Source organism: Vigna radiata, unplaced genomic scaffold, assembly GCF_000741045.1.
Source record: "Vigna radiata var. radiata cultivar VC1973A unplaced genomic scaffold, Vradiata_ver6 scaffold_285, whole genome shotgun sequence".
In the NCBI taxonomy this organism is placed as follows: domain Eukaryota; kingdom Viridiplantae; phylum Streptophyta; class Magnoliopsida; order Fabales; family Fabaceae; genus Vigna; species Vigna radiata.
In genome coordinates this window covers 348267-360431 of record NW_014542216.1, presented here as the reverse complement: position 1 = coordinate 360431, position 12165 = coordinate 348267, and the positions used below count along the sequence as shown (strand labels likewise).

The window sequence follows — 12165 nt, the reverse complement described above, 5'->3', positions numbered from 1 at the left end:
CCTTTTTAGCTTCTAGGATGAACAAATCTGGACAAGGAAAGGGTTTAGGCAGTGCTGCTGCTACAAAAATACAAAAAAAGTTTTGGAGTTGGAAGAAGAGAAAAAAATTGTTAACTAATGGATTCTCTTCAGATAAAAACAAAATGATGAAGAGGAGCCAAGCGACCCAGTTTTTTGGTTTCAACCTTGAGGACAAGGTTGTTTTGCAGCGGTGGGTAATGATAGGATACATGAGAAAGGACTTAATGGGTTAGACTAGAAGGGGAGGAAGTCTATAAATAAGACCCGGTTTGTGTCAAGGGGGATCATCGTGTATTTTTGTGTAAAGTCAGGCAATTAGCTTGTAGAGAGGGGTTATGCCCTCAACAGGGAGGTTATGCTCCCAATCCCATTCTTGTAAAAAGAAGATTCTTTCACAGTGAATAATAGTCAAAACCCATTCTTTCTTTACTGTTTCTATCTTTTGAGTGAGTCCCTGTTAGATTCCAAACCCAGGAACCTAACAGTATGTATATAGGCCTATTCACTTGAAAAATGTTACTTGGGTGCACATACAGACCTATGTTAGGAGATGCTGGCTTTTTGCATCAGTTTTGAGTCTCGTACATGTAGATCATTTAATGTATCTAGGTTTTCTTTTTTCCTTTTGTTGCGGATTAGTTGAATGAACGTATGTAGTTCAAAAGTTGTGATGCTATATATTTTTAATGACACAGAAATGCGTAGTTATGCATACAAAATTGGAGTAGAAAGCATAACATACTTATTAGTACATGTGATAATCACCTGGGAGTAAGGACTTCATGGGATGGGACACATGCTGTGTAGTTTGTTATTTTTTTTATACCTCTGAAGGGACTTATTTATTTTGTACTTCAGGGTCATGTTCGTGCAAGAACAGAAATAGTTCCTGATCAGAGGGAAAGATATTTACAGAAGTTCCAGCAAGTGCAACAAGGGCAAAGTGCCCTTCTTAATATGCCATCTTATACTGGAGGAAATCACAAGCAGTTTTCTGCTCAACAACAAAATCCTCTCTTACAGCAGGTATCATTTTTATACGTTTTTTTTCTCTCCTTTACACAGAATTTAAGGATTGAAGATTCATTATTGGCCAAAAGATTGATGATTCATTGCATAGTTAGAAAATTAAAATTTATCTACACTTCTTTACTGCCTGAATTAAAAGATAGATGTGCTGAGCCTTTTGAATTTGCTGGAATCCTTGAGTTTTCTAATTTAAATATGCAAGTTCGTGTATTCCCTCTGGTGTATTGTAGTCATTGTTTTTGCTTGGGCTGTATATTGTACACATACGCATGGTCAAAAATACATTTGGGAGTTGAATTTATTGCTTTTGTATCTTTAGAATTCATAATGAAAATCAGGAGAAAAGCGTAGTCCCATTATTTTCTTTCAATTAGTTTAATTATAAATTCATTCTGGTTGAATTGAAGCATTTATGAAGACAGTTTAAATTGTTAAGACCTCTTGTACTTGTACATGCTTTAATAACTGTTAAATTATAGGAAATAGATATTGGGTTGAAATCGTGTTTCTGAGACAACAGGAATGCTTTATTTATATTGAGAAAACTAAATCGGTATAATATATAGAGGAGATTGATATTCCCTAATAATAAAACATGGAAAATAAAGAATTATTTTATTGATATCAATCACTCCAGTTACATTCTCATCTCTATTTGTAATAATTAAAACTTAAAAAGAAGGAATGTCAATGTAGGTTCGATCCCACCTGTGGTGGCATCATCACTTGGATCAAGAGTATCTATAAAGATAAAAATGGTAGTGACAAAAAGGAGATATTGATACCATATTAAGGTAGTGAAATTTAAACCTAACTCAACCTTATTAAATCAATTTAGTAAGGTGATGTTTGCCTTCATTAATATACTATAATTTTGGCCATAGCTCTAGTGATCTACGATCACTATGACAAAAAGGAGAAATCTTATACCATATTGAGGTACCACATTGAGGTAGTGAAATTTAAGCCTAATTCAATTTTATTAAATCAATTTAGTAAGGTGAGGTTTGTCCTCACTTATATATTATAATTTTAGTCATATCTCTATTGATCTATGATCTCTCTATAACACACCCCTCACATTGAAGATATTATGTGTTCAAATTAAAGATATTGTGTGCTCACATTGAGGACATTGTGTGTTCATGGCAAGGACATTGAGCGTGGGAATCAATACTTTTAGAAATCATCATGCTTCTATTTTAGGTTGTTTCTTGTCATATCTCGGTGTTCACAATGCTTTGTATGTTTAAGTGATAAATGTGAATTTGGTTTTGGAAGTTGCAATGATGGACTAATCTTTGGATTGAGCGTGACTCTTAATTTGTTATTCAAGCTGAGTTCAATACTTCTATTATTCCTTAGGAACTTCGTAATATTCTGTTGAATTGTTTTATAAATAGTAATAGTGTATGTATTCATTTTTAGCATATTTTCAAAAAGGGTAATATTGTGTCAATGAAATTGTTGAGTTTGACACTAAATCTCATAGTTATACTTGGTGAGATGGTTTTCTTAGCATTAGTTGTCCTAAATTGTTTAGGGATATATTTGATTTTCCCTTATATAGGTTTAGGGATTAATGGGTTAGGTGTAGTGTCCTGATAGGATATAATGTGTATGATAGGAGGAAAAATATTAAGAAGTAGTTGTGAGTTAGGTTGTTAGGACTATTGAGGTTTCCTTTATATAGTTGGGGGTCCTGGTATGAAGGGGACTTTTGGATAATTTTGTAGATTGAGCTTTAGCTCATTGTGAAGGGTTTTGCAGATTGAGCTTTAGCTCATTGTGAAGGAGAAACCCTTGGAGGAGAGAGTGCTCTCCTATTTTGTGTTTTTTGAGTTTATACAATAAAGAATATTACTCTTCTTTCTCTTTTCAATTTTGGGTTGCTAACAAATTGAGTGGTGGAAACATGGAAGGAAGAGTCAATACTTTGGAGAGGTGGGCCAACAAACTGAAAAAGGGTGATCGTAGAATGAAGAAGAAATATCCAAGAAATAAAACAAATGATGGAAAATCCAAGAATCACGAAAGGGGCTCAAAAGGAAGTGAGAAATCTCTTTACAGTGCAAAAAGGGAAGGAGTAGGGAGTTTTTTCAAGACATCAAGAAAGAAAAGAAACCCTTAGACGGAGGAGAAAATTCAATCAATTGGGAGGAGAAATGAGAAGAGGATACCATTGACAATAATGGAACTAGGAAGGGTGAGGAAGAAGCACTTTTCTTGTGGGTTGAATGAGTGGAGTTGTCCACATTTGAAGGGAATAACACCCAAGGTCAAACAACAAGGGCAACAAATGTTTTTGAAGTTCAGAATATCAAAGGATCAACAAATGTACACCCAACAATCAATAACATGGAAGAAAATGCAGTCCAAAGGGTCAAGACCTGGCTACAAAAATCCAAGAACCTTTCTAGGGAAGATCGTTCTAGAGCCCTCTGTAGTTGTGAGTTAGGTTGTTAGGGTGAGTGAGGTTTCTTTTACATGATTGGGGGGGTCCTGGTATGGAGGGGTCTTTTGGATAATTTTGTAGATTGAGCTTTAGCTCATTGTGAAGGGAAACCCTTCTAGGAGAGAGTGCTCTCCTATTTTGTGTTGTTTTCAGTTTATACAAGAAACAATTTTACTCTTCTTTCTCTTTTCAATTCTAGATTCCTAACATGTCCCCACTATTTTTTTGTATTCTCTTCTCTTTATAATATTGAGGTATAGCATATATGTTGTTTGTCATGTCAACTTGATTGGGATGGCAAACATGGTTATGCTTTAGCACTTGCATTTCCTTTTTGAGAGGATGCCTACTCCACCAAAACACCTCGGTGCTAAATTGTGTGTTTGTTTATTATTTGTATTTTTTGAAACAAAATTAACTTCTTACAGGAGTAGCTTTTGGATTTTCTCTTTAACTAACCTCTCTATTTAGTTTTTTTTTTTTTTTTAAAAAAAAACAGAACATTGAGTTTTGGTTTTCTACTTTCAATTTTCTATTACTCATTCTTCCTTGTACTTTTACGTCTTCCCTCTCTTTTTTTTCTAAAGCTTAAGTTTTTGAAAACTGTTTCTGTAAAACATTCTCTAAAACCGAAAATTTCAAAGCAGAAGGAAAGACTCCTTGATTCTTTGGCTAAATTTTTTACATTTGACTGGTCTACTGTTAGGTTCCTTTACTCAAGGACCGTAACAGATGGGAAACCTCTCACACACACTCAACAAAAATAATCAACTGTATGAATAAAAACTGTATTAATCTGTAAAGTATAGATGAACAGAATTAACAAGTAAATATTCCCCTAAGGAAGCCACCTTCCTCCACTGGAAAACGATCCAGTCTCTATCCCAAAAGGTAAGTAATTATCCGATACCCCTCTCCTCATATTCTGATTGTTATTTATACTATCTCTCTCTTGTAACAAACTATAACAAACTCTCTTTCTTACACGTGTCTGGTTCACTCCTTACGTGTCTAGCTTGCTCCCTACTCTCATTACACGTGTCTAGCTTACTCCTTTTTTATTCTTCCTTATGTAACCCTTTAATGGTCTAACATCTACATTGTCTAACATTTGGCATACAATTACTTTATTATATACCTTTACTTGTTGATTATTACAATTTTCCTTTGAGATACTCTCAATTACCATGCTGAAGAATTTTATTAATGGTCTAGGCTAGGCCCCAGAAGATTTTATTTCTCTTCTCTGTAATTGACTCTATCAAATAGTTGCAATATTTTCTTGTATCATACATTCATCTTCATAACCTAACTTGATTTTTCTCTAAAGTGGAAAGATATATATTACATGACATATATTGGTATTTGTGAGCTTTAAATTTTTTGTTGTGATTTTTCACTATCTGGTTTGGACTTTCTTTCCATTATAACATCCCACAATATGTGCAGTTCAATTCTCAAGGCTCATCTGTTGCTTCTCAATCTGGTGTGGGACTTGGAGTCCAGTCTTCAGGTCTTAGTGGTATTTCTTCCACCTCATTACCACAGCCACCCATTTCTGTAAATTCCCCATCTAGCCAACAATCACTGCTGTCAGTTGTTTCTAAAGATCCAGGTATACGTTGATGTTTTAACTTAAAAGTTCATGTTTTTGGTAGAATTTATTCATAATATGTTGTTACAATCCAATGTTATCCTAATGTTGGCCAATCTATAAATGTTGAACAACCAATTTATGGCATGACAGCCCTTGATACTATTAGAATAACAGAATTTTAAAACTGTGAGGAGAATTATCATTCAACTTACTGAAAAGACATTGCGGAGATCAATTTATACAAAACAACGAGGGTTCTACTAATCTAACTAACAGCTAACAAAAAGATTGTTGTATGAATATTGCTGTAATTAGAGGAAATCTCTATATAATCTTAATTAGAAAAAATATCTATATAATCTTCCTAATTAGAGAAAATAGATGTATAATCTTCTATATTATTTTTTAGTACATTGTTTCCTTATTTCCCTTTTTTAGAAGATTAGATTGCTACTAATAGAGGTAAGGAGAATGTAATTGTCATGAATGAAAATAATAAAATCATTCTCTTTTTCAAGTTGGTATCTAAACTCTTGATCTTGGGAGATCCGTTTCTTCAACAACATTAGCCACTATCGCTGTTGTTCGACCACCGCGGCTGCCGTTGTAATCGATTGGGGTTGTTGATAGGGCAGAAAGGTGCACCCAACTCCAACAATCACAACACTGGAAATCGCTTTGTGAAAGAAGCCGCGCACCGCTGCTGTCACTGGCGGGTGTAGCCCACGCGCCTAGTTTCGACGAGACCCACTCGTTGCTGCGGTCACAAAAAGGGTTACTAGAGCCTCCTGAGTCTGTTCCATGGGTCAGTGATGTCCGGTTTGGCCCAGATTTGACTAGATTTGAGTTTTAAGTTCTGCTCCTCTTCTAGGTGTAACCCACACGTCGTCGTCGCCTCGAATAAGGTCACCAGAGACACCTGATTGCGTTCTACATGATGTCTGAAGTAAAAATTATTTCTTTGGGTGCTAATGATGTACCAAATGTGGTGGGTGCCTATCGGTTGGATGGTTGGAATTTCTTACAATGGAGCCAGTACATTCAAAGGATTCTCAAGGGACGTTCAAGAGTAGATCACATAGATGGAGGAGGCCTAGGACCAGACGACACTCATTTTCCAATTTGGGAGAATGAAGATTTACTAATTATGACTTGGACGTGGTAGTCCATGATTCCTGAGGTAAGTAGAAATTATATGTTTCATTCTTCTGCAAAAGCAATATGGGATGATTTACATAGTACCTTTTCATTAAAAAAGGATTTTGCTGCATGCTATGACATTGAAAGCAGGATATTTAATACAAAACAAGGTTCCCTTTCTGTATTAGAATATCATGGAATCTTGAATGGACTTTGGATTCAATTAGATTAGAACCAAACAATAAAGATGTGTAAAACAGATGGTGCCACACTTGCTGAAGTCATGAAAAAAAAGGAAGAATCTTTAAATTTCTCCATGGTCTGAATCATGAGTATGACCTAATCTGGGTACAAATCTTTGGAAGAGAAAAATTACCATCCCTATCAGAAGTTTTTTTCTATGGTAAGAGGAGAAGAAACTCAAAGAACTTTCATGCTTGATGGAGAGACCTCCAACATAGGCTCTGCCATGACAACTAGAAAGCGAGTCCATAAGGGAACAAGTGCTGGGGAAAAGTCGTTTGAAAAAGGTACTCATGGGGACTATTGTTCATACTGTAAAAGATCTGGAGATACTAAGGAAACATGTTTCAAATTCCATGGAAGAAAGAATGTTTTTCTCGAGCGCATGGAAAACAACAAAGGGTCTTCCCAAAGAGGGGTAACTCATACTACCTCATAACAAAAAGCCACCAATCAATCTAGTCCTTCACAAGCTAGTCTTTCACCACCACCAGATCTTGATATGAAAGCTTATAAGGAGGAAGTCGAGTGCTTGAAAGCAGTGGTTGAATAAATGAGTAAGCCCTCTGGATAATATACTCTGTCCATGAAAGGTAAGATTTGTCTCAATACTGTTGGTCATGTGTCTCAAGGTATTTGGATCCTTGATCTAGGAGCAACTGATCATATGACACCTTTTCGTGTGTACTTCTACTCATGATAAAAGAAATAGAGAACAACTTATTACAATTACGAATGGTCAGGGTATACCTATATGTGGTTCTGGGATATAATTTTGGACTCATCTATTGTATTAAAGAATGTTTTACATATTCCTCAATTAGGTAATAGTCTTATATCTGTGCAAAAAGTCACAGGATTTACATATTCCTCCCAGCTATTATGTTTTACTTTTAACTCCTTTCCTCCTTCCATAAACCCTTCAAATCCTATCATTTTCACAATCAAAAACCAATTCAGGATTCGAATCTTGATTTGATAACCATGGTGCTATTAACAAGGAGTGTCATTCATGGCCAATATTTTGTGTTAGAATGAGTTGATTTATGTATCAGTTGAAATTTCCCTCTACAGTTTAATTACATAATTAGGGTATTTGATTAAATGAGGAGCAAATATAGACTTTGTTGTATTGAAGGTTTTATGTGGTAAAAAGAGAGTCTAGGGCTCCATGAAAAAGAAGGAAAAAAAAAAAAGGAAACTAAAGCTCTGATCTCATTTGAAAATATGTGTCGGTAGTAAGCAATAGTTATAAAATTACTTTTCTTGATATAAAAGAGAAATGAGAAATGATACATTGGTATGTAGAGGGAATAAAAAATTGCTAATAAAAGAAAATAAATCTCTAAACATATTGGCTTTAAATGAGGACGAAATCTACCAAATAAACTCCTAATCCATATTTATTGTACATTAATTGTGAAATCTTTACACCCATAACATTACATACAAATAATAGTAATTTTGTGAAAGATTTAATACAACAAAGTTTTTAATATTCTGCAGATGTTGGCAATTCTAAGGTTGACGAGTCACAGCAACAGATTTTTCCTGATGATTCGGGGACTGACTCTACTGCCAGTACTGGAATTAGCAAGAATTTTATGAACGAAGATGAACTGAAATCCACATATGCTATAGACTCTCCGGTATACCGACTAACTCATCTGCTTTTATATGCTTTAAGACAGATTATCTTATATACTGCAGCATAAATTTAAACATGCACACAGATACCAACATGCTATGTTGTCTGCACAAAATCGGTTGGCATGCATCTGATTTATATTTGTAAACCCTGGATCATATGATGGTAGAGTCAGTGAGCCGGCCATCCTAGTTTGACTATAAAGATTAGGTGACAAAGGGAATGCATCCAAAATAAAATAAGTTCAAAATAACCACACAACGTCATTTGATAGTATTTTAGGTATTTTCAAATGTATTTTGTATATTAAGTGTTATAGTATTGTTGTAATTAGATGAAATATCTTCTTAATTAAAGAAGATATCTATAAAATCTTTCTAATTAGAGAAAATAGATGTGTAATCTTTTAGATTATTTTATTTCCCTATTTCTTTATTTTAGAATATTGGATTGTTACAAATAGAAGAAAGGAGAATGTAATTTACATGATTGAGAATAATAAAATCATTCTTATTTTCAACTAGTGTATTATGTGGAATGTAACCAAAAACCACCCGTGAATGTTTCTTCAACATGTCGTTATGTTCTCTCCTCCCACGGTAAGCCTTCTCCTCAAACCACCCCACCCCAGCAACCATTCGTCTCTGGCAACCTAACATCTTTTGCCACTCTAAGTAGGAATTTTCTTTGTTCTTTGTTCTTTTTCTTCTTTGTCCTCGTTTCGTTACCTTTTTCATTTCTGCTTGTTTTAGAACTGCTGTATCTTTTTTTTTTTGTTTTTTCTTTTTTGGTCTGTCGGTTTTAATATTTTCTTGAAACAATTTCATTCATTTTGCATTCTGCTACTGCCAACAAGCTCTTTTATTCTTCTAACCTCTCTTCTATTCAGCATCTTATTATTTAAAAAATAATAATTCGTTTTGCTTTCGTCTCTTATTCAGTCTTTATCTTAGTATATTTTTAAATTTGTTTAATTCTTTTGCCTTCATACTAATTTTTTTTATTAAGTTTTATGCTATTCTTCTCTTTGTTTCAATCTTTTATTAAGTAATTTTAGAAAACAAGTTAATTCTTTTTGCGTTCTTGATGACAATCCTCCTATAGCCAGGTTGAGCCAAAACTAGAAAAAAAGTGGCTAACAGAGAAGGAGCTCTCAGTTCTTGATAACAATCCTCCTATAGCTAGGTTGGGCCAAAACTAGAAAAAAAGTGGCTAATAGAGGAGGCGCTTATTGTTTTGGAGTGTTTGAGGATGATGGAGGTGGTGTTTAGTGATGGTCTAAGAGAGGTTATGCCAACTCTTGGAGGAAGGTGAGTAGAGGAGGCCACTTGGGTTGCTCTTGTTGGGAATCCAAATATGAGTCTAAGTTCCACATTGGATAGTATTGGATATAGTGAAAAACTATGTATGAGATTAATCCCTTGTGTTTTGCATACAAATAGGGTAATTTATTTATAATGAAAGATAAGGGTTAAACCCTAAATACAGAATGGGTTGAGCCCAATTAACATAAACACACAACTTAACATCTAACACTCCCCCTCAAGCTGGAGCATATAAATCACATGTTCCAAACTTGTTACAAAGATAGTCAATTCTAGGTCCTCGTAAGGACTTGGTGAATATGTCTGCCAACTGGTTGTTGAGTTAACGAACTCAGTCTTGATATCTCTGGATATGATTTTTTCTCTGGTAAAATGACAATCAACTTCAATGTGTTTGGTTCTCTCGTGGAAGACACGGTTAGAGCTAATATGAAGAGCAGCTTGATTATCATATATAAGTGTCATATGAGTGACATCTCCAAATTTCAATCCACTAATTGTTTAAGCCACACAAGCTTGCAAGTAGCAGATGCCACATCTCTATATTCTGCTTCTGCGCTGGACCTTGCCACAACACTTTGCTTCTTACTTTTCCAAAATATCATGTTGCCACTAATAGAGACACAATATCCAGAAGTAGACCTCCTATCAGAAGGGGAACTAGCCCAATCAGCATCTGAATAGCAAACGATTTTTGTATTGTTATTAGGACCATATAGCAAACCTTTTCCAAGTGATCCTCTAATATACTTCAGTATGCGAACAACTGCATCCCAATGGTCTTTACATAGGGAGTTTAGAAATTGACTCACTACACTAACTGCGAAGGAAATGTCAGGACGCGTAAAGTAAGATAATTTAATTTACCAACTAATCTTCTTACCGTTCAAGATCTGAGAAAGGCTCCCCCTGATTTGGTAGGAGTTTGATGTTAGGACCCATAGATGTCTCAACATATTTACAGTTGATTAACCCTGTTTCCTCCAATATGTCTAACACATACTTCCTCTGAGATATGACGATACCATCATTGGATTGTGCTACTTCAATACCCAAAAAGTACCGAAGTTTGCCAAGATCTTTGGTTTGAAAATGGTGACAAAGGTGCTGTTTCATCTGAGAGATGCCAAGATAGTCACTTCCTGTGAGAAAAATGTCATCAACATACACTATTAAGTAGATACATTCAGCACTTGAGTGGCGATAGAACATTGAATGATCCATTTCACTGCGGGACATACCAAATTGTTAAACAACACAGCTGAATTTACCAAACCAGGCCCGAGGAGATTGTTTTAGGTCATATAGGGATTTGCGAAGACGACATACCAATCCAGATGACTCCCCCTGAGCAACAAAGCCGGGCGGTTGCTCCATGTAAATTTCTTCATGCAAATCACCATTAAGGAAAACATTTTTGACATCAAGTTGGTATCAGAGCCATGGTTAAGAACCTATCCTAAAGATATTCTAATTTTGTGGGCATTTCTGTTCCACCCGCTATCGGGCCACTATTGGACCACCCAATGGTGGCGCGTGGAGGCGCGTGGGTGGTCCGATCACCACGATCTTTGCACCACGGTGGTCGCCTGGCCGAGACGATTCAGATGGAGTGGTCGTCGGCCGATTCTAGAACTCTGGCAGTGACGACAGCGGCTGCGGCGATGGGTACCGGAGATTGTGCAACAGGCTGGAAGTAAACATAAGCTCTAGATACCATATTGAATATAGTGAAAAACTATGTATGAGATTAATCTCTTGTATTTTGCATACACATAGGGTAGTTTATTTATAATGAAAGATAAGGGTTAAACCCTAAATACAGAATGGGTTGAGCCCAATGAACGTAAACACACAACTTAACATCTAACCGATGGAAATGATAAAGTAGAGCACTATATAAAAATGAAAGTCCTATTAAGCCATTGACTTAAGGTTTTGGATAGAGAGTGGTGTCAATCCCTTATATGGTTGGACTCATATCTCATTGGTGTTTGTGTCTTCCCAGTGAACCTCCTCCTTAATAGACCCAACATGGTATCAGAGCTGATGGTTTGTCTTGGTGGGCGGCTCAAATGAGTATAATGATCCCTATACCAAAAGTCTTCCTGGTAAAGGGTATTCAGGTAAGCAAGTCCCGTTAAGATGAACGGTGGTTCGAAAGGGCTACACGCGGTTGTGGTTGGGTGGGAATGCTTCCGTTGGAGTGGCAGAGTACCTGTGTGGAAGGGACTCACCCTTGAGTGGGAGATTGTTGGGAATCCAAGTGAGTCTAAGTCTCACATTGGATAGAAATAAGAAAGTACAGCACTATATAAAGATGAAAGACCCATTAACCCATTGCCTTAAGGTTTTGGGTAGAGAGTGGTGTCAATTCCTTATATGGTTGAACTTATATCTCATTGGTTGTTGAACTTATAATTCACCAGTGAACTTCCTCTTTGATAGACCCAGCAACTCTAGCCTAAGGTGACCTAATATGAGTAGTATGATTCAATTTTGACAACATAACATTACTCAAAATTCATGGTGAATACAAGAGTGGGAGACATCTTTATTTATAAGCTAAGAGTGTCTCGAAATTGTAGAAACTAGACCTAAAAACCCTACCTTGGATAACTTGGAGAGCAAGGAGAAAAATCCTCTCCAATAAGAGGAGGACATGTGGGAAAAATCTTCTCCATCAGTTCTTATTTAGTTTTTTATT

The 12165-nt window shown here is 35.8% G+C and overlaps 1 protein-coding gene across 2 annotated transcripts in view; it reads left to right on the top strand.

Moving 5' to 3' along the window:
* The window catches only part of LOC106779415 (general negative regulator of transcription subunit 3), a 39792-nt gene that overhangs the window by 14249 nt on the left and 13378 nt on the right, over window positions 1-12165 (top strand). For both annotated transcript variants that reach the window (XM_014667513.2, XM_014667512.2), the window contains exons 10-12: window positions 880-1047; window positions 4955-5120; window positions 7992-8134. In XM_014667513.2, the coding sequence (XP_014522999.1) occupies window positions 880-1047; window positions 4955-5120; window positions 7992-8134 (477 nt within the window). The remainder of the gene's footprint in view (window positions 1-879; window positions 1048-4954; window positions 5121-7991; window positions 8135-12165) is intronic.